This window comes from Ursus maritimus, unplaced genomic scaffold, assembly GCF_017311325.1.
Source record: "Ursus maritimus isolate PB19 unplaced genomic scaffold, ASM1731132v1 scaffold_4, whole genome shotgun sequence".
NCBI lineage: Eukaryota > Metazoa > Chordata > Mammalia > Carnivora > Ursidae > Ursus > Ursus maritimus.
In genome coordinates this window covers 66,096,434-66,119,032 of record NW_024426552.1, presented here as the reverse complement: position 1 = coordinate 66,119,032, position 22,599 = coordinate 66,096,434, and the positions used below count along the sequence as shown (strand labels likewise).

At 48.0% G+C, this 22,599-nt stretch overlaps 1 protein-coding gene across 2 annotated transcripts in view; it reads left to right on the top strand.

Moving 5' to 3' along the window:
• Nucleotides 1-5,632: 5,632 nt before the first annotated feature.
• The window catches only part of LOC121100408 (myosin light chain kinase, smooth muscle-like), a 37,885-nt gene continuing 20,918 nt past the window's right edge, over nt 5,633-22,599 (top strand). The window contains exons 1-2 of one of the 2 annotated variants that reach the window (XM_040621335.1): nt 5,633-6,247; nt 11,496-11,663. In XM_040621335.1, coding sequence (XP_040477269.1) covers nt 6,218-6,247; nt 11,496-11,663 — 198 coding nt within the window. In that variant the 5' untranslated portion in view covers nt 5,633-6,217. Of the gene's footprint in view, nt 6,248-11,495; nt 12,128-22,599 lie in introns of those variants that run through there. The other variant, XM_040621334.1, reaches the window with a different exon arrangement.

Sequence of the window (22,599 nt, the reverse complement as noted above, 5' to 3'; positions counted from 1 at the left end):
ATGGGACCCCTCACTGAAGGCCATTGGCTGGCAGTCATCCCCTAGCTTGCTCTTAAATTGCCAGTTTGTTGTTACTCTTGTCCTGGGACTGGTTACTCCAGCTGTGTTTTTGATACAGTTCTGGGCTTGACCCTAGCGGAGGAATTGGTCCTTTCTCTCTAGCTGAGGCAGCCGGCCTGAAAACGGCATGGGGAAAACCCGACTGGCTTTAGCACCCTCCCTCCTCCGGCACGTTGGAGACACCCAGCCTTGGCTCCCTCCTCATTCTGCTTCTCTCGCACCTGCCCTCTCGTCTCAGTGCTAGTCAAGGGTGGAAGGAACACTAGAAATCGTAACAGTTTGCCAGGCCTTGGCTTCAGCCAGAGGAGACAGATTGTGTTGGTGGGAGTAATTAGAAACCAGCTGCAAACTTGAATTTCAAATCGGGGCCCAGGGAACTGACACATCAGGTTGGCCCGTGCCTCATTTTCCTCTGCTGTGTCACAAGGGAGAGGATTTGCAAGAGAACGTCCCCAGGCCTCTCAGGAAGCGAAGCTTGAGTGAAGCACGCACATGCTAGAGCCAGATGGGCGATAGCCCTGCCTTGGGCCCCAGGAGGTCCAGAAGGGGCTGTGGATGGAGTCTTCAAACTGCCTTGGTTCTCGTCAGCGCTTCTCATCTCTGCAGCCTCTCCTGTTGGCAGGGCTTCCTGCTGCCCCACTCCTTGGAAGTCACTGTTCCAGCCCAGGGCCTGAGGCTCTCACGTGGAAAGGCAGGACTCCCACAAAGGGGTCCTCCTCGTTCTGTCTCCTCAGACCTCGGAGTTTCTCTCCAATCAGGCTGATGCTGGTCCAACCACAGAGTTATTTTCCCGGGAGAAATGGCCAGGGGATGCTGACATCTCCCCTAAACTGTGTGCAGAGTCTCAGGGGCCACGTTCAGCAGCCACGCCTGGGCGAGCTCTGTTCATCCTTCGTGTCCATCTGGGTTCTTAGAATCTAAGTCCTCTAGGCCTGTCCCTTCAGATCATTGCCACACTCCAGCTCGCTGCAGAAAGCGGAGAGGGTAGCGCGTGCTTTAGGCAGACTCAGAAAGAAGGGATGGGACATGCCAGTCGGAGCTAGAGAAGCTGCTCAGAGCCCCCTCTGGGGCAGGGAGTGGTTAGCAGTGTCATGATGCCCACTTCCTTTCTGGGCCTTCTTTTCCAGAGCTTTCCTGGAAGAAGAGCAGGAGAGGAGGGGCAGGCAGACTCATGGCACAGAGTGGTGGCCTTTACTCCTCCCTCTCCTTTCTAGATCTTCTTCCTTCAACCCTCTGTCACTAAGCTACTAAATGTTGGTTGGACTGGGGTGGGAGGCGGGGGAAGAATCAAGTAGTGGAAAGAAAAGGAGTATGTTCCGTTTACTTTATGAGTGAATGATACTCCCCCAACACTCTCCGCATTAATTTTGCTGTTAGTATTTGCCATTCTAAGAGATTCAGTGAGGTCAGTCACATTGAGTACAGCAGGAGTACTCCTGACACGTAGTATGTGCTCACTAAATCGTAGCTATTAGTGGTTCTCGCTTTTTCTCCTACTTTTCCTGGGGTTTCCCCTCAGTGTTTTCAGCCCCAGTTTCTCTCTGGACAGACTCATCGAATCAGAGGCTCAACTTGGGAGCTGGCCAGCGGCTGCAAAGCTGGAATAATCACGTAGTGCCCCTGCTTAGCACTGGCCCCGTCTTTGTCCTCATGCAGATGCTGGCGTCTTGCAGGTGTGCCTTGATGACAGGTGTGCCTGCCTGATTCGGCCGCCCAGCCTGTGCAGCCCTGCGTGGTGGACTGGGAACAGAAGCTTCTTTCCTCCTCTCCTGGTGTCCTGGGTCATGTTCCTGCTCTGGAACCTTTTCCTCTTGCCCAGGTGTCCCATGGAGAGCTGGCGGCAGTCCTAGAGACACAGGTGCACTAGGGCAGGAAGTGGCTCCAGAGAGGCCCATCAGGCCACACAGAGAGAGGAGCATAGGGAGAGAAGGGCAGTGATTTCTTAAGGTCACACAGCTGGTCAGGGTGCAGCCACACAGAGCACCAGAGTCGCTGACTGTCTCTCGGATGCCATTTTACCCTCCAGTGATGGCTCCCAGTTTCTCCAGTGGTCCTGTCTGTGGCCAAGGCTGCTTCTACTCTCTGAGCTTCTAAAAGAGATCTTAAAACAACAGCAGTGATGTTAACTACAGCAGCTGCTGTGGATTGAGCACGTACTCTCTGCCAGAGACTGGGCTGGGCTGCTCTTCATACACATTGCCGACCCTCGAGGCAACCTCATAGGGAGCGGGGTATTGGCGGGAGCCCCGTTTTACAGATAAGTAAACTAAGACTTTCAGAGGTTTTCACCATCCTCGGGCCACACAGTTTAGCGGTGGAGAACGCAGCATCTGACTGTCGAGTGGTCTGTTCCCCTCCGTGGGGCATCCTGGGGATGGGAGCCGTCAGCGCAGTACTTGTTCCCCGAGGCGATTTTCTGGGCTCCCACGGCCTGAGGATGGTGGGGGCTACCCCTACATGAGTATCCCAGTGCTCATCTCGTGGGGTTTAAAAAACTCGGCGCAGTTGGTGTGACTTAACAGAATGGAGGGAGGAGGCATGGTGTTTGAGAAGGGGGTGGTTGGATCAACACACTGGTGATCCCAGATTTACTTCTGTGGCGGTAACACCTGATAACAAAATGAGCATTAGGATTGTTGGCTAATTGTGGTAGAAATGTGCCTTTTGCTAATTTAGTTATAATCAGGGTTTCTGGTTCTGGCTTTGATTTTTTTTTTTTTTCATGTGACTTTTATTGCAAAAAGCTTCTCTCAGCCTGTTCTCATTAAATCCCAAATTAAGCAAGAATCCCAACAGGAAGAGAGTAGCTCCAGGAGACCAGGCCTCACTGGTTCACACTGTGTGTGCGGTTGGGTGTGTTTATTTGATTTGATCTGTGTGTGTGTGTGTGTCTATCCCCTTTTAAGAAAATTTAAAAATAACTTTCTGCCAAAGATGTGGGCACTCGGCGTGGTATTGCTGAGCCGGCATCCTCCTCCTGCCCGTGGTCTGCTGCTCTGCTGACGTGGCCGGGCTGACGTGGGCAGCTCATCTGTCTGCGGAAACCCAGCCCTTCCTTTAATGTGCTTTTCCAGAGGAAAGGCCCAGGAAGCCCAGGGGACAGCCACCTGCCTGGTGGCTCAGGGAAGAACTCAGCTGTGGGGGACAGCATGGGCTGCCTTGGAGTGCTTTCACTTGGGAAGCCAGGGACCTGGCTCCGAGTCCCTTGGAAATGCCAGCAGGAACCTCAGTCTATCTAAGACTCCAAGGCAGGACATCATCGTGCCCATTTCACACACTGGAAGACTGAGAAGCAGAGTGGAAAGGGTGCACGAGTCACATGCTTGGTCTAAAGCCAGACTAGCACCCATGTGTCTGGAACCAAATACCTATTGGCTCCAGAGGGGCAGATTGTTTTATTGGAGTGACCTGTTCACTGGTTTCTTTCCCTCCATCTTCTCTCTAACGTTCTCAAGATTCCCTATACAATAGAGTTAAGTGTGTCCTAGTTTGGAAGAGATTTTTTTTTCAATACTTTTTTTAGCCCAACTTTCTGTTCACTCACATATCCCACAAGTATTTGTTGAGAACTTATCGTGTGCTCATTAGTACTGTGGGCATTGGGGATACAGTAGTTAGTGAAACACTCGGGATCTCTGACCCGGGGGGTTTGTGTTCCAGTAGGGCAGACAGATGTTAATCATAGAACCACACAACTACGTGACGGTCATCTGTGAGCTGTGGGATAAAGAGGCCGTAAGGGATTTGATGCGCGCTGCTAACATGGGGCTAGCCTGATCTCTGTGGGACCAGAGGTCTGAGTGCAGTGTTTCCAGTCAGCCGTTTTGTACTTGGGTAGTTGTGTTGTGTTGTTTCGTTTTGTTTTAGATTTATTTATTTATTAGAGAGAGTGCGGGGAGGGAGGGGCAGAGGAAGAGGGGGAGAGAGTCTCAAGCAGATTCAGAGCGGAGCGCAGAGCCTGACACAGGGCTCCGTCTCACGACCCTGGGACCATGACCTGAAACCAAGAGTTGGATGCTCAACCAACTGTGGCACCCCAGCGCCCCCGTTTTTGCTCCCGAGCCTAAGTATTCAGTTTAAAAATTGTCCTTTTAAGTTTCCTTGCAAGCTCTGGTCCATTTTGCTGATCTTTCAGGGCTGTAGTGAACAGGCTAGCTGTGTTTAGCATGTTAGCTGTTCCTACTTGCTTAGTCTAACCCACAGGTGTGATAGACATGCCTCCCATGTTTTTGTCCACTTCATTGTCCTTAGTTCTGTCCATCTCCAGATGACTCTCCAGTCCTGTTGCCACCACCAGAGATTTCCATTTAAGAAGACTTAGATCTGAATTTACCTCCATTCCTCAGTGGTGAACAGCATCGTTTTTTGGATTTCTTTCTTCCTTTATTAGCCATAAAATATTCAAATATCTACCATGTCTTCCAGAGGTCTGGAGTTTATATTCAGTCTTGGCCGAGGACTTAATTGACTTACAGGTATTCTCTTCATCAGTATCTGTTTCAGCTTCAAGTCTCTCAGGTGCACATTTGTTCAACCATTTTCTTTGGAAGAAAAGGTGGAGCCAAATTAGATATCGATTCACCCTCCTCCTCACCCATTCCTCAAAGCCACACTCCACTACTCCTATAAAACCACTTTTCCCCTTTCTAGTTGTGCATTTTCAGGAAGACAGACATGAGAGCAGATGGTAATGGGGAAAACAGGGGATGGATTAAAGCAACAGTTCTCGAAGTATGCCCCCAGCAGATCCTTGGGATCCCTGAGACTCTTTCAGGAGCCCAGAGGTCCAAATCATCTTTGTAATAAAATGGCATTTGCCTTTTTCACTCTCTTTCTCTCTCAAGTGGAGTTTTCCAGCAGCTGCAAATACACTGTGATAACACGGTAGACTGAATGTGGAAGCAGGCACGAAAATCTAGCTGTCTTCTATTAGCCAGACATTAAAGAAATTTGCAAAAATGAACAACTCTTCTTACTAAACTTCTTTTTGTTTTGGAAAATATATTTTTTCTTTTAAAACTGTTATTTATGTTAACATATGGACTTATTGATGTTTTTGAATGAATTATTAGTTTTAATTTTGAACACAGTAAATATTGTTAGCAGTAACTCACAAACAAAAGCTCTTTGGAATCCTCACTAATTTCTAGGAGCATAAAGGGGGCTCTGCGACCAAAAATTTGAGAAATGCTGAGCTAGAGGGTAAAGGGTCCCTTAGCTGTTAGAAGAGTACCAGTTAGCTAAGGCTCAGACAGGGCCCAGTAGAAAAGCTTTAAGCTTTTCTACCGTGTCATTCCTGATTGAGACATCTGCAGTTTGTCCCATGGCGTGAGTTGCATAGCGTGAGATTCCTTTGGAACTATGGAAATCCTTCTCTCCCCTGGAGGAGGACTGGGCTGAGTATTACCTTGTTACCATGTTTTAGAGGTATGCACCGAGGGCCCGTCCTGAAGCTCCCCAGGGGTCAGAAGGAGCCCTGCTGGGTCCTGTGTGTGACATGAACAGTTGGAGCCTGGTTCAAATCTCAGCCCAGATTCCTTAAGACAATTGCAGCGCGGGAGTTCCCCAACCATCTGTTCTCTGGGCTTCCCTCCCACTCCAGGGATCATAAGCAGGGCTTCTTTAGCTTAAGGAGGAAAGAGCTGGGTCTCAGGAGGCACATATCCCATGAGCCCTGTGTGGTAATTGCATGCCAGATGTGCCAAGGGGTGAGTGACGCTCTAGGCCAGATGTGGCGCTGGGGGTGTGCCCAGCCCCTCCAGGGATTCAGCTCTCTGCTTGACAGCGTCCTCCCTTCGCTCCCCACTGAGATTGGAATTGGCAGCTCTGAACAAGTAAGAACCTGTGAGCTTCCACTCCTGGTCTGCCCGGGCCGCCATTGAGAGTCTCTGCAGCTGGCAGCCAGGGGTTTCAAAGGTCACCCCAGCTGGGCGGATTCGAACAACAGATCTCCCTGACAAGTGAAGTTGGCTGCCTAGCAGAAGGCAAGTTGCAACATCTGCGAGCAGCGTCAGGCAAACGGCCCTTCACTTTTCAGTCTAGCCCTGGGCTCCACAGCGTGCCTGGCTCTCCCTCACTGCCTTCCTCCTCAGACGGGCGTTGGACAGGATTCTCTGCAGCCCAGTGGTAAAGCGGGGCTGCCCTCGCGCCCCGACTCATGGGAGAGCTGCCCGGGGAAGAGACCACGGTAAGGCACGTCGGTGCTCGGTGCGTGGCTCTGCCTCACAGTGCGTGCCTGTGGGTCACGGCAAGTCCACCTGGCACAGCCTCCAGTCCAGGAGCCGCTCGGGTGTGAGGAGCGATTAGGGGATTGGTCAGGATCTGAGTGCCCCGCAGGGAGAAGATTAAGGTGGGGAGAGCGGAGCTGTCATTGCCCGGGGCCCTTGCACCTGGGTGGTTTGCTGCCTCCCGCCGGGTGCGGGTAGGGGTGGGGGGGTGTTCACGGCTGGCTGCCAGGCTTCCAGTGCAGAGCCTGCTGGGAGCTGGGCCCTAGAGAGAAGGTGTGGTATTACCAGGATGCCTTGCTGCCGGGTCAGGTGCTTAAAGACCACGATTGTTTTAAATGTATGCACTTTGGGTAGGGAGGAGGACGGCTCGTTTCTCTAAACTTGTTCCGCCATATAACTTCATCCCTAATTTTTAACATTTCTTCTGAGTCTTTTTGCTTCAGAGTTCACTCTCTTTTGGCCATAGTTGAAAATGTTCTTTTCTAGGTTCAAGAAACAATTTAAAGTGCTTTTGATCAGAGGAAAGTCAAGTTAACTAGTGCTTCTTTAGATGATTAACAAATTACGTTACTTGTGGAAACCCTATTTGGAGGTGAGCTTTGGCCTGAGCGTTGTGGGGGGGGGGCTGCCTCCAGCTCTCTTTGACCCCCTCCTCCATTTTTCTCCTCTTAATTCTCTGTCCTTTGATCTGCATTTAACTGGTATTGAACGAACCCCCGAGCTGGGTGTGTTTCCAGCCACTGAGCACTGCTCTGCCAGTAGAGAAATCATGGCAAAAGTTACCCAGCCCCTCTGGTCTTCTCGACGAGTGTGGTCATCAGGCTGGACGAGAGATTAGAAGGGAATAAGGATGGTTTGGTTTGATTTATTGTTATTATTATTATTTTAAAGATTTTATTTTTAAGTAATCTCTGCGCCCAACGGGGGGGTTTGAACTCACAACCCTGAGATCAAGAGTTGCACGCTCTAATCACTGAGCCAGCCAGGCGCCCCTGATTTATTATTATTTTTTGATAGAACATTCCAGTTATGTCAGTAACCGTTACTTGTCAATGTGGATGGGTTCTGTTTATGCTGCTGATGGCAGTGGGCGGGGCGATGGGCTGAGTGAAGCTGTTTGGTGTGTCTGGCCAGCCTGGGACTGGGCTCTGGTCCTGCCCACCGATAGTTAAGAAACTACCCCCCCACACACACAACCACCTTGTGGGGGACTGGATGTCCCCTGACTATACTGACTTGCCTGTTGCTTTTCTATCCATGAAGCCAAACCTCCCCTAGGGATAGATGACTTCTGTCCTCTGTGTTCTTGAAGCTAAGCACTTTCCCTTTGATGATGGCATCCAGGACCTTCAGGAGCTTTTAGACAGACCTCAGAAGATCTTGGATCAGGATGATATGCAGAGAGGGTCCTGAGCCTGATGTCACCACTCCGAGTTTTCAGCTTCCCAAAAGTCTTGTGTCGTTCAAAGCCAGGCCTAAGAGCAGAAGGGGAGAACATTCCCTGTCCCCCACCCTCTGTGCCACTCCCAAGCCTCTGCCTGTTTTATCTCCCTTGACTGGAGACAGTAGGAAATGCCTCGTCGGGGTCATGGGGTGCTCTAGGAGGCCTACAGGGTGGGACTGAGGTCAGACTTGGTTTTGGTTTCTACTTCTTAGCTCTGTGACCTTGGACAAGTGTTATTTCTGAGCTTCGGTGTTGGCATTTGTGAGAGGAGCATAGTCAGAGCCGCCTGGCAGGACTGGGGCGACTGCCCTGAGCCCTGCTGGAACAGACACGACCGTGCCGAGGGAGGCTGCTGTGGGCCTCAGGGCTGCCTCCCCTGCCTCCTCACGGACCTCTGCCATCTGCTTCCTGTGGCTGGTCACAGTAATCCCGCTCAGATGCCCTTGCCCTGAAGGTGACTGGGCCGGACTGGGCTCCTTGCTATCCCTGGTGAAGAGCGCCTGTGTCCTGCAGGGTGGGGAGACCAGCTTCTCTTTGGGAACTGGATGATGACAGTGTTGATCGGCTACTACTGATTGAACCCCTCTCATGCTGTGTGTTTTGTCTGTGCTCTCACTCACATCCTCCCCGCAGCCTTCTGAGGCTGATGTTATCCCACCCGTTTTACAGAAGGGGGAAACGGAGGCCAAGAGACTTGAAGTAGCTTGCAGCTCATGGCTGGATTTGTGGCAGGGTCTGAGCCTCATGCTCCCTGCCCCCACCCCGAGCCGTCCCCTGTGCTGGCAGCAGAGTGTGTCTGTCACCTCACCGCAGTGGCACTGGAAGAGGACAGAGGGAGCAGGGTTCCCTCTGGGTGTGGTCCTAGGGGGTTCTGCAGGATTTGAGAACCCCATTCCTTCCCTACCACCATGTTACCGCACTTGCCACACACACGTAATTGTTCACTGCTGTATCTCAAACACCTAACTTGGCACATGGTCGATGGTCAAGAAATCAGTTTTAATTGAGTGAATGAATATATCCTGATTTTTGCCATTAAAATATCACAATGACTTTTTTATTTTTTTTTATTTTTTTAAAGATTTTATTTATTTATTTGACACAGAGAGACAGCCAGCAAGAGAGGGAACACAAGCAGGGGGAGTGGGAGAGGGAGAAGCAGGCTCCCAGGAGAGGAGCCTGATGTGGGGCTCGATCCCAGAACGCTGGGATCACGCCCTGAGCCAAAGGCAGCCGCTTAACGACTGAGCCACCCAGGCGCCCCTATCTCGATGACTTTAAAATGGTTGTGCAAACACACACAAACTACAGTGACAGAAATATGGCAGGATGTTAATTGTTGGAGTTAGGCGATGGGTTTTTAAAGTATTCATTTTATCGTTCTTTCTACTTTTCTGTATGTTTGAAATTTTCCATATTAAAATTTAAGTTGAGTTTAAGATTTCTATATCATTCAATTCCTATCATCATTTTCCTTGTGAACATACACTCATATACCTGCCTGATACCCCACTGTGTTCCCCCAGTTCTCACTGTTAGACACTTAACTGGGTCTTCCTTTCTGTTTCTACTTCAGGATTATTTTTCTATTTCTTCTGCTATAAATAATGTGATGAGCATCCTTAGATATAAATTTTGTGCTGCATCTCTGATGCTTTCCCAATAATACATTGCTAAATGTAGGATTTCTGGGAGGAGAGATGGACTTTTCTTTTCCAGAGTCTCTTTGCCAAATTGCTTTCTGGAGAGATGGTGCCAATTTTTATGCCCCTCCCCCGAGGTGAGTGTGCCACCTTACCACAGTCTTACCCGCACCAGGCAGTGTCCCTTCGTTTAGTGGCCATGTGTCTGTCTTCAGTGAGCGGCTCAAGTCATAGCCTCTGCCCACCTGTCTGGGAGGCTGTTTCCTTCTTCATTGCAAAGTAGTCCAGTCCCTTGTTTTTGCTGCAAACACTTTATCCCATCCATCTTTCAGTGTTGTTGATGGTATGTTTTGACCTGCAGAAAACCTTAATTTCATGTGCATATGCTAGCGGCTCCCTCGCTGGCTACCCCAACCTCAGAGCCCCTTGCCATCAGCCAACTCCAACTGCTTACAGAGGGCAAGAGGGCCACGGGTTAGGAATGGGAGCTCTGGCGCCAGACGCCTGGGTTCAAGTGCCAGTCTGGCCCCTACTAAATGCCATGACCTTGGGGACATTTCTTTATCTTGCTGTGCCTCAGTTTCTAATCCATAAAATGAGGATGATGAGATTAATTGTCTTCTAGTGTTTATATGAGGAGCAAATGAGCTGTTATTTGAAAGTGCTTAGAATAGTTCCTGGTGGATGGTAAGTGCTACAGAAGTGTTGCTTATATTGTTATCTACTGCCGTGAACCTATGAGTCTTATCATTTGGAAAAGATTTTGTTTGCACAGCTAATACCTTATAGCAAAGAGAAAGCTGGTTTTTTCAGGCAGGGGATGTGCCCTGTTATAAACGAACCTACGTCTTTGTTACTTTAACGTGAGCATAGCCCTACTTTATTTTTATGAGATGTTATAAATTTAAACAAACTAATTACGTGCCCCTGACATCACTGTTCCATGCAAGTAGGACGTGGTCCCCAATCTTGAGCTGGTGCAGCCTGGTGAGGCTCCCACCTGGACTTGGCACTTGGAGCAGGGGGACTTAGGATGTGCTCCAGGTGGTGGCTGTGGGTGTCCACGGGCTGCCTGGGGTCTAACCACCCGGCTTCTCTCAGCTGCTGCCTGTTTTCCCAGCCTTGTGCTCCAGTCTTTCTGGGGATTTGAGGACCTCCTCCTTCCCCATCTTTCCCACAAATCCCTACCCTGTTTATGAGAGCCAGAGTCTCTTCTGCTGCTCACCACCAAGAGCTCAGATTCGTACCTGTTTCTAATTCCACTTCTGGAATCAATCCTAAGGAAGTCCCTGTGTCCCAGCTAACCTGCCAGCCCCCATAGACATCCTGTCTAGTCCCAGCTGGGGACTGTGCCAGGAACAAGGGGCTTGAGGTATTCTTGCCAGTGATGACATCATTTTGCTTTGTCTCTTTGGGCTAGTGACTTACCCTCTCTAGGCCTCAGTTGCAAATGGAGGAATTAGCCTGAATAATCTTAGAATGCTGCCTTCTCTGACATTCTGTGACCTGCAAGGCTTTCCACCATCTAGTCCCCAGAAGTGGGATGTCCTCCCTAGACGTGCTCCCTTCCTCCGTTCATCTCACCCTCACCTCTCCCTACCTTAGCCAGGATCCTTGCTGTGTTAACCCCAAACTCTTTCCTTTCTGAGAAGATGCATTCTGTTTTTCTTTAGCCCGTGAGCTCTCATAGTTACACAAAAGCAGCTTCTACTTCCTACCATGAGTGCCTGACTTGCTTATTGATACTGAAGAGCCAATGACTATTAAATACTGGTTTTAGAGTCAGCTGTAAAGATGCTGAGATCAGCTGGTCCCTCTGTTCTTGCCCCAGCTGCCCCTTTCCTAAAAGTTCTCCATAGGGTTTGGGGGAGGCAGGTCTCTGGCCCTGGTGCTGGTGTCTGGGGTGGGATGAGCCTCACCCTGGCAGCCTTGCCTGTGGAGGACTCAGAACCTCTCATTCCCAGAGAGGAGCTCCGGGCCGACCCTGACCTAACGGGGCACCCACTCCCCCCAGAACCCACGACCCAGGGTCCCCACCCGCACACTGGGAATGCTGGCCATGCACAGGGACGAGGGGCTGCACTTTGTCTCATCTGACCTGGTCTTCCTTCCTGTTTGCAGACCATGGGGGATGTGAAGCTGGCCGCCTCAACACAGGTTTCTAAAACCCCCGTCAGTGTGGATCACTCGAGAGTCGGTTCCGTGCCCCTGACCGAGGCCCCTGCTTTCATTGTGCCCCCTCGGAACCTCTGCATCAGAGAAGGAGCCACCGCCAAGTTTGAAGGGAGGGTAAGAAGTGTGGCTGGAGGGTTGGCTGGAGAGGAGATGGGGCAGGGTTGTCACTGCTTCCGCAGCCCTTTCCCCAGCAGGCTGGATCTCGCGGAAGCCTGGTTTTCTTCGGACCCACACATAAAGTGAATATCTGTCAGTTTACCTGACTTGTTTGGTTTATGGTTGACTTTGGTCTGTGCTGGAGAACTCAGGGGTGGGGATGGGCGTGGAGACGTTTTGCTGTTAAGTAGGCCATGTTCTGGGTACGTGCTGTCTAATTATAGAAGAGGACACGGGCTGGTGGCAGGAACCATGCAGCTTGGGTTGAAATATGTGCCCTCAAATCTGGACAGTTGAGAACAGACCATCATTTTTCTTTCACCTTCTCCCTCAGAGGAGCATTTTGTTCACCAGCTCTCTCGTGTATCCACTTGGTGCATCCAGAGCAGTGGGAAGGGAGATGGGACCCCTTATCGGTTCGCTTACCTTTTGCTAATGAATACTGGTCTCTTGCTCTTACTGAGCCTCTATTTCTTCTTGCAAATTGAGCATGATAATCCCTTATCCACGTTGTGCTAGAAAGGAGAAGACGACGGGGACACCGAAGAACAGCTATAAGAATAGTGAGGTTACGCCAAGCAGAGAGACTTGTAGCGAGCTGCTGGCTCAGGCCGCTGGGAAGTCACATCACCAGCTTGACATGGAGACGCATGTGGAACTCAGGGACATTGGCACGTATTACTGGGTTAAACATGGGGAATCCACTCCAGGAAACACTTTAGGGGCTAGAAGCCTTTGATCCGAGCGAAAGAGAGCTGAGCTGATGAGAAATTCACAGGTGGCATTATGAATCTACAGTTTAAGAGCAGGCCCCTGCACGCTTGTAGAAGGAAGGGGTCAAGCGCATCCCTCATCCCGGATGATGCTGGGCCTTGCCTTTGTTTAAGCACCCGGTTTGGCCTAGTGCAGGATGGCCCTCGCCATCTGGAGAGCACATGGGCTTCACTGCAATGCGTGCTCCCCGCGGTCCTGTGGTTAAGGCTGTTTGCCGGTGGACCTGACGTAACAATCCTTGCCACACCTTCCCCTGGAAGAAGATCGTGGGAAGTGTTGGCGACACTGCTGAGGGGTCTGTTTCTTCTTTCTGGGCCCTGCCAGAATGAGGGCTCCTTTCTGTTGCCCTGTGGTCTCCACATCCCCGCAGCTGGCAGGAGAGAAGCCTCGGAGAATCCCTGGGGATTTAGCAATGGCTTAGGCCGTGAAAAGGAGCGACCTACTGATACATGCTGCAGAGAGATGCACACCGAGAAGACTCTGCTAGGGAAGAGAGGCCAGGCACAGAAAGCCACAGACCAAACGCCTCCGCGGCAACGAGATGTCCAGAGTAGGCAAAGCTATCATAGATTCGTGGTTGTGGGGGTCAGGGAGGAGGAGTGGGGACTGACTGCTAATGGGTAGAGGGTTCCTGATGGGGATGATGGAGATGTTCTGGAATGAGATAGCGATGGTGGCTGGACCACTCTGTGAAGGTGTTATAAGACACCAGCTTTATACTTAAAATATAAAAAAATGGCTTAGTGAAACTGGCCTCATCTCCAGAACCTTCCCTCCTGCCCTACTGCCTCGGAAAGATGAACTCCTCCTCAGTTTCTGGTAGACATGGGGAGAAAGAGAGGACTTAGTTTCCTCTGTAGCATGGTGCTGCTTCTGCTTCCTTTGCTGCCTTTGGAGGTCACGAAGGGACCACGCCCTTGAGTTATTTTCTTTGGAAACTTGTAGAATGAGTGCCGGCCTAGGCATCAGCACACTGGGTTCCTTATAGCTTGGCCATCCTCTGTTGGCTTCACACCTTCTGTGGACCTGGGTTTCCTTATCTGAGAAGAAACAGCTTGCGGTTCCTGTATTTCTGGCCTTCAGGAATGTGAAAAGAAAATGAATTGAGGAAGAGAATGGTAAAACCACTTCCTAAGGTTAAAAAGTATAGTAATATGGTCGTTTTTCAATGAGGTAAAAGTCACATAACATAAATTAAACCATCATAAAGTAAACAATTCAGTGGATTGAAAGCATTCACAATATGGACTGCAGGAATCTTAAAGTACACCATTCTCCGAGAATTTTATTTTGCTTATATTGGTGAAAGTTGACTTTCTATATTGCATGTGGATTATATGTCAAAATGGACGCATTCCTTAAAAGTCCGCCCGCACAGCTACTTTACCCCTTCCGACCTGCCTGGGATTAATGAAGAACAAGACCTTGGCCGCATGCTGGGGGAAGACAGTTCCAGAGAGATCTTAGATGGAGTGTCTGGCTCCATCTGAGAGCTTGCAAGTGGAAACGCAGAGGGAGAGGCTGTCCCGAAAGTGCTCTTAAACTAGCATGCTGCAGGTGTGCGTGATCCCCATACCAAAGGGCACAGAGGGATGTTTTGCAATAGGAAAGAGCCACCTCAGAAGTTTCCCGATTGAGGATGCTGGTTGCAGGGAGTGTTCCTGCCCTGATGCCCTCAGAGAAGGGAGAAGTAAGGTGGTGTTAACCTGGAGGGATGCGGCCTTTGCGCAGGAGTTGCTACTTATAAAAGACGGAGCTCCAAACAGGGTTACCCACTGCGTGTAGCCAGTGGTTCTCTGCATGCGGTACACGTTACCCTTCACTGCTGCGGCCACTTGACCCTGCCTGCAGCAGACCCCTCCCTCCAGGGGCTGGGCTATATCCTTTCCAGATGCTCATTCTGCACCAAACCAGTCCTGGTGTCTGTCGCAGCGACCTCGGGAGCTCAGCTCTTCATTAACTGGGCTCTTGCAGAATCTTATGAATGAGTGACGTCTTAAAATTAAGCCTTCAAGCTGCTGCTTAGGCCCAGGCTGGTGGCCATTGCGCAGGCATGAACCCTTCCCTTTGTGGCAGCCCCCAGGAACTCCATCTGCTCCCCTCTTTAAAGTTGCCACCACCAGCTCAAGTCCTAAAGCCTGGTGTGGAGGGTACGGGGATGTCCCAGCTTCTGACCAGGGCACCAGGACCCTCCCGTCACTGCAAAGAAACACAGTGGATACCAGGATGTGAGAAAGTTATAAAGGTTTGCTTCCTGCTGCCTTATGAAGCTAGTAATTAGAAGTTGGTTCGGGGCACCTGGGTGGCACAGCGGTTAAGCGTCTGCCTTCGGCTCAGGGCGTGATCCCGGGGTTCTGGGATCGAGCCCCACATCGGGCTCCTCTGCTATGAGCCTGCTTCTTCCTCTCCCACTCCCCCTGCTTGTGTTCCCTCTCTCGCTGGCTGTCTCTATCTCTGTCAAATAAATAAATAAAATCTTAAAAAAAAAAAAAGTTGGTTCAAATTTGTACTTTTTGTTTTTATTTCTAAAAAAGATAAAATTATTGCTGCCCTGCCCTCATTTCCTTATTATACCTGTATTTATAGGCTAAGGATCTAATGAGCCCTTTCCTCCAATAAGGTCCCTCTTTCTATCCAAAAGACTTGGGTGTCATTAAGGTGGGACCACATAACCCTTGTGGCTTATGTCTTGTTCTGAGAAGCTCCGAACAGTGAGATGTTCAGCTCTGTACGTCTCAGTACATCACATCCATTAGGGCTTTTCCACTTTATGGCAGACCCTTTGGACAGCCAGCACATAACCCATTTACCAGTTCCCTTTGCCCTTGACCTTTTCTACTCTAGAAGCCATTGTAGAGGCTTCCCTTCCAGCTAGAGGTGGCTCAATGACACATTCTGGCTGAAGCTGACTATGGAACTTCCGGGAAGCTCTTGCTTTTCTGATTTAAAAAAAAAAATCACTGGTGTTGTCATGTTCCACCCCTCCTCTGCTTCCTGCCTTGAATGCTGGTATGATGTCTGGTGCTCAGCAGCCATATTAAAACCATGAAGCAACAAACCAGAACATTGAGGATTGGTTGGAGTGGGCATGGGTTGAGGGTATAGCAGTAGAGGGGGCATAATGACCAGCAACCAAAAGACAAAAAATCCTAGGCCTTAAACACTTTTTTAGATAGGATCTTTGGCTGTGATTATTCATACAGGAAATTTTACAAAAACATGTTCCTAACTGATAAACACCCAATGAGATGCTTGTGGAGATATTGTCTCTTTAATTGATGGGAATAAATAGGAAAGAAGACATAGCACAGAGAAGGATGAAAAAAAGTCTTTCAGATCAGACAGAGAAAGGTAAATACTGTATGATCTCTCTTATATGTGGAATCTAAAAAAAAGAAAAGAAAAAAGAAAAAAAAAACCCAAACTCACAGAGAATCAGATTGGTGAGTGCCGGAGTTGGGGGTGGAAGGTGGGCAAAATGGATAAAGGCAGAAAGGTACAAACTTCCAGTTATACAATAAGTAAGTCACGGAGATGTCATGTACAGCATGGGGACTATAGTTAACAATACTGTGTTGTATATTTAAAAGTTGCTAAGGGATTAGATCTTAAAAGTTCTTATCACAAGAAAAAAAATTATAACTATGTGTTGTGATGGATGTTAGATTTAATGTGGTGATCATCTCACAGTATATACATATATCAAATAATTTTTTAACGAATTTATTTATTTGAGAGAGAGCATGAGCGGGGAGAGGGAGAAGCAGACTCCCTGCGGAGCAGGGAGCCTGATGGCTGCGGGACTCGATCTGAGGATCTGAGGACCCTGAGATCATGACCTGAGCTGAGGACATTGCTTAACCGACTGGACCACCCAGGCGTCTTGAATCATTTGTTACATACCTGAACCTAACATCATGTCATAATTTTATATTGCAATAAAAAAAAGAAAAAGAGAAAAAAACCTCTTTCAACCCTTACCAAATCAACCAATAGTGATGAGAGTACCTTACTCTGAGTTGAAGGTGGCCCTGCAATTAAAGCATTCTAGAAGAATTCATTCTTCCCTGGCTCTGGCCATCTGGCCTGAACTGACAGGGTCTAGGATCTGGGAGAGGAAGTCAACCATATGGAGTCAGGAGGTGAGTTAATACCATTTAACTGTCAATGACATTTTCTATAATGTCATTATAGAAAACCACTCTTCATCAGGGTCTGTTGATTAAGCCAAAGCTGCCTACCTTTTAGAATTTTTCTTGGCTCTGTCAACTGGAGATTATAATTTCAAGAACTCATAAAACTTTGGATCTTTATCTCATCAGTACTACCTCTAATCCAGGCAACCTGAGCCCCCATCCTAGAAACCTCTGCTCCTTCATCTGGCTGTACCCTCACCTCACAGCAGGGGATCTGTCTGCCTAAAGGTTGTGCGCACCGGAGCCACGCCATTCCCCATGTTCTGAGCACCTGGGATCCCAGAGTTGTCTACCAAATGGCTCTGAACCCATCCAAAGCCTATGTGGGCCTCTTCCCATGGGAAGGCCTGCTAGGCCTGAGTGGGGTGGTCAGGGGGCAGCTGTTTGCTTGAGGGAACAAGACAGCAGATGTAACTCAGATGTGGGCTCTGTTGTCTGCCCACGTGCCCAGGAGGACCCCCACAGTGCAGGATACCGCGAGGGTGAGAAGAGAGTAGTACGCCGGACTGTGCCACCACGGTTGAGCATTGCTGGGCCCAGGTGCTGGGGCCTTCTTGCGTAGATAGCTGGGGCCACACCAGTGCCAGGGGCTGACGGAAACTCTTCCGCTGTTCTGTGGCGCATAAGGGTGGCTAAAGCCCGATAGGCTGCCTCCCCCGACACAGAGTCAAGTGTGAAAGGAGCAAGATGGTGAGGAAAGATATTGAAATGACTGGAGATTTCTTCCCCTCTGCCCTGGAATTCATTCTTATCAGAAAAAGCAAACATGGTGATAAGCCCTGGCCGTGCTGTGAGTCAAATGAGCTGATACTTTAGTGTCTCTTGAGAAGTTCAGCCCAAATGAGGCTTCCCTCCAGACCATGGGGCTCGGTGCTTACTGATGTGGGCTTCACAACGAAGGGCCAGCCCCACCTCCTCAAGGCATGTTTCTGTTGAAGTCGTGGAGCATGGAGGAAGGGAACGGAGAAGACCCATGAAAGCATGAGGAATTCTTCCCTTTTCACTTTAGCCAGCGGTAGTAACCATCCCACACTGACTTCTTCCTAGTTCACTTCTAACTTGGAAGTACTCAACCACTTGGAGAAATTTGAGGGAAGTATCTCCTTCCTTCTGTGCTTTCTGTCCTCAGGAGTCTTGATGTAGTTCTGGAGAAAAACGCGTGTATGTAAAACAGTAGGATATGACAGTGTATAATTAGAGGCTTGAAATAGTTCAACAAATTGCTTGTACTATAGGAATTTAGAGGAGATTAAGACAGGATTTGCTGTGGCTTGGAAACCTGTTTCCTGCTTCCTGACTTCTGTCCTTGCAGCTTGTCCTTCCTGCTGTGTGGGTCTGACTGGGCCACCCCTGCTTAATGTCCCCGAGCTTTGCACGGAGTTCTTCAGCACTGCCTACAAGGCCTTTATGATCAGCTCCTAGCCCTCCAGCCCTGTCCCGCTCTCCTGCTTCCCTCCTCCTAAACGTGGCCAGCCCTAGCCCCGCTCACCCAGCCCTCAGTCCACAAAACAGGGACTTTGTTCTGGTTTCACTTTTGAGGAGAAAGGGTAAATAAGAAAAGTATTTTATCTTTCCTATCGATCTGGGGTTAGGAATGGGGCAGAGTGTGAGAGGAAGTAGCATTTGTTGGTGCCCGATGGGGTCAGGCATGTGATCTTAGTGATTTCATCCTCATGGTAAGGTAGCCGTCTCCCCATATTTTTGTAGAGGAAGAACTGGGGGCTCAGAGTGATTACAGAACTTGTTAAGGTTATGTCCATAGTGATGGAGGCAGTACTTTTGGGTCCAAATCTTGTATTTCTCACACTATATGATGCCATCCCTGTCACATGTCTCATCTGATTTCTGGAACTCAGTGACTATTTCTTATTCATCATCGTGCCCCAGGAGTAGCATGATGGCGGCCACCTGATGGGTGCTCAGTACATGTTGGGTGCCCCCAAGAACCAAGTTGGTAGGATCTAAGACTCCAGACGTCTTGCTAGTCAAGTTCATAAGGACTTGGTCTTATGCTTCTGATAGGGTCTTATCTCCCCTTATCCCATCCAGTCTCTTTCCAGCCCTTCCAGAGCCCTCACTGCTTACCCACACCCCTGCATCCCTGCTCCCTTGCCTTCCTCAGGCTGGACCTTTATCAAGAATGCCCTTTCTCCTGTTCTCCATCTCATCCAACATAGGGGTCCAAATTCAATTTTGCCTCCTTCAGGCTGCTTATCCTTGAGGATGCTTTCTTTTTGAAGCATTTTATTAGAGTACAGAAGAGCCATGGTCATAGGATGTGGAATATTCCCAATAATCACATAAGATCACTTGTGAGTAATAACCACAGGAAAGAGTTGTCTTCTTTGGCCTTTTAAAAATGTATTATTTGTTAATTATCTAAAATAATTTTGTTATGGAGAAAAAATGATTTAAATGTTAAACTATTTGTAAAAAAAAAAAAAAAACAATGTAAACAAGTTCTTGCCTTGACCCATACTTCTGCTCTCCAGAAGTAACCATTGTCAACAGTTGGGGTATCCTTCCAGAATTGTTCTATGCACATAGAAGCATTGTATCTGCATTTGCTTATGTATATATGTATACACACAAATGGGCCCATGTACATATTCTGATCTGCAACTTGGTCTTTTTGCTTCTCATGTTTTGGCATTTATTTTTCACGTTGGCACAAAGATCTACCTCGTAGATCTAAACATGAACTTTCTAACCCTCCATTGCTCCCTTCTCTGGATTCCTATAATACTTACATGTATGACTCATTTTTACTTTGATCAGTTTACAGTTTTATCAGTTATTGTTGGTTGTCTTTTGTTTCCTCAGTGAGAATGAGTTGCCCCAGGTCTAGAGCTGAATTATCCAGTAGGACAGCCGGTAGCCACATGTGGCTATTTCGACTTAGGTTAAGATTAATTAAAATTAAATAAAATTTAAGATTCAGTTCCTTGGCCACACCAGTCCCATTTGAAGTGCTCAGTATCCACATGGAGCTTAAAACTACCGGGTTGGGCCACACAGATTATTGAACACTGCAGAAAGTGCTTTTGGACAGGGCTGATTGAGATCACTCTTCCATTTACCTCAGTTCCCATAAACCAGAGACCCACAGCCAGAAGATATATTAAAATTAGCTATTCCATTTACAATAGAAATAAGACATTAAATTCTTTTTTTAATATAAAAATAATTTTAATTAAAGTGAAGTTTTATAAATTTACTTAATCCCATCTTACAAATAAACACTATGTAATCTTTCAGAAATTTTTTTTGCATGATCTACAAAGACATATATTCAATATTCAGTGTCCCTTTTTCTTTTTTTCTAGCAGACTGATTTTCTTTTGCTTTTTTAAATTTAAATTCAATTAATTACATATAGTATATTACTAGTTTCAGAGATAGAGGTCAGTGATTCATCAGTCTTACATAACACCCAGTGCTCATTACATCATGTGCCCTCCTTAATGTCCATCACCCAGTTACCCCATCTCCCCACCCCTTCCCCTCCAGCAACCCTCAGTTTGTTTCTCATGATTAAGAGTCTCTTATGGTTTCTCTCTCTCTGGTTTCATCTTATTATATTTTTTCTTCTCTTCCCTTATGATCCTCTGTTTTGTTTCTTAAATTCCACATATGAGTGAGATCATATAATTGTCTTTCTCTGGCTGATTTATTTCTCTTAGCGTAATACCTTCTAGGTCCATCCACATCATTACAAATGGCAAGATTTCATTTTTTGATGGCTGAGTAGTATTCCATTGTGTGTATACACACACACACACACACACACACAAACACACATCTTCTTTATCTGTTCATCAAGACATTAAATTCTTGAGCATTTACTTAGGGCATAAGATTCATTCAAAGAAAAATGTTATCTTCTTGATGAAAGAATCTTTATCTTCCATTTTCACTGAAGAATGGTAATCTTGGGATCTAGGCCAACTTGAATGTGCTCCCAAAGTTTCCCTAGCTGTCCATTCCAGGTGGCTCAGAAATTCCCATGGCAAGGAGGCCTGGTGGTGGTGAGCTGCTGGGTGTTACAGAGTTCTGTAGTGCTCACTGGAAAAGCGGCCGAATGGGAGATGACAGGACGGTGTTGCAGAAACCACTACAATTGTGAGCAGGTGGCCGCCGCTGGCTCAGAATGTCACACTGAACAGACTTGCTGACTTCTCCTCCCTCCAAATATGCCACTGATACGCACATACAGGGTTACCGAGAGAATTGATTTGGTGCTGTACTGAGAACAGGGAGGGGATGTGAACGGGTGAATGGTTTTCTCAGGATTGCGTGGACGGCTGTGCCAACCCTGCCTGCCATCGCATCTGAGGGGTGAGGCTTCGGCAGAAGTGAGAGCCTCATATGTGAGGTGAAAGCATGTGGAGACGAGGAGTGGGCTGTAGGACAGAGGTTAGGGTGGCTAAAGGATGTTTACTTACTATCCATATGGAGAAAACGAAAGCTCCTGGTATGGATATTGTTATATCAGAAGAACGCCTTTTTACTTTGCCAGCAGCTGAAATGGTTGGCTGTGCTGCCAGATTGCTCCATGCCCAGACCCTCCAAGTGAAGCCTGCCAGCAGATGTGTCCCGCTCAGGTACACTCAGCTCGCAGTTGGGTCCTCTCTTTCGGGGAGACAGGACTGCACCCAAGGGATGGAAAACCCACACCAGCTACCCACATTGGGAAGTGAGTTCTTCAGTTATAGATTGTGAACAGTTAATTCATGGCCACCAGACATTTGAAGAAAATATCTGTACAATATAATATTGCTGTCAAGAAAATTGTCCTGTTTTAAAAATCAACCCCCAGACAAAGCTCAAAAGCGTTAATTATAGGCACAGAACAGAAAGCTAACTCTGAAAGCTCTGGAAAGCCCCAAGTAAAGGAATGGTGAGTGGTAAGGTAGAGGCGGGAAAGGAGAGGAGGAGAAGACTCTAAGGACAGTAATGTCCTCATCTTACTTACAGAGTGCGAGGCGAGGAGCTACCATCTAAAACAGATGCATCAAATAACAAGTTTGAGTACAGGACTTAAACCATAATGACAGAGGTCAAAAATGGTCAGCCAATCGGCCATGTTTGGCACACAGATCTTTTGTGTTTGACCAGCGGTATTCTCAAAAAATTTGAGCTAAGTTTCACAAGTGGAAGGCCTACACACACACGCGCGCGCATCATTTCTGAATGGCTTTGCGCACAAAGTAAGACTTGGCGGTGCTTCCATGTGGCAGCACGTGGGCAGTAGGAGCCACTGCCTGCGTCTAAGGGTGTCTCTGCCAGCTTGCTACGGTCCTCCCCTTTCCTTGTCCTCTCCAACACACGGACAAGAGTCTGTTGCCAGTTGTGACTTGGCCTTTTCCCTAGCTATGTTCGTATTAATAGTGGGAGAGCAAAAGGTGGGCAGGGAGGTCCTCGTGACACTTCTTGTCCCCACCCATTTCCTGTACCTGTGTGTCCTCCCAGACTCCATGGCATTTGAATTAGTGACCTGGCCATCAATGTCCAATGGAAGATACAACAATCAGCTTAGGACTGGCGAGGGGGAGGCGGTGTAAGTCAGCGAAATTCCTCATCCTTCATAGTGGAAATCTGCTAAATGCTATCTAAATCAAGAAATAGACACACTGTTCTATCTAGAATTACAGATAAGAATGATAAGAATAGAAAGATGACTTCAGCAGTTATATCTGGAGAGTGATACTGTTGCAGGGAGGGGAAAGAGCAAGGGGAAAGAAACTTTTTGCCCTCAACTTTCACCTTTTACTTTATACACATTCTTATTGCTTGAATTTTTAAACAATAGATGGAAATTACTTCTGCAATCTGTAAAAAGCACAATGAAACTGGCTTGGTATATCTTTTTTTTATTTTATTTTATTTATTTATTTGTCAGAGAGGGAGAGAAAGAGTGAGCG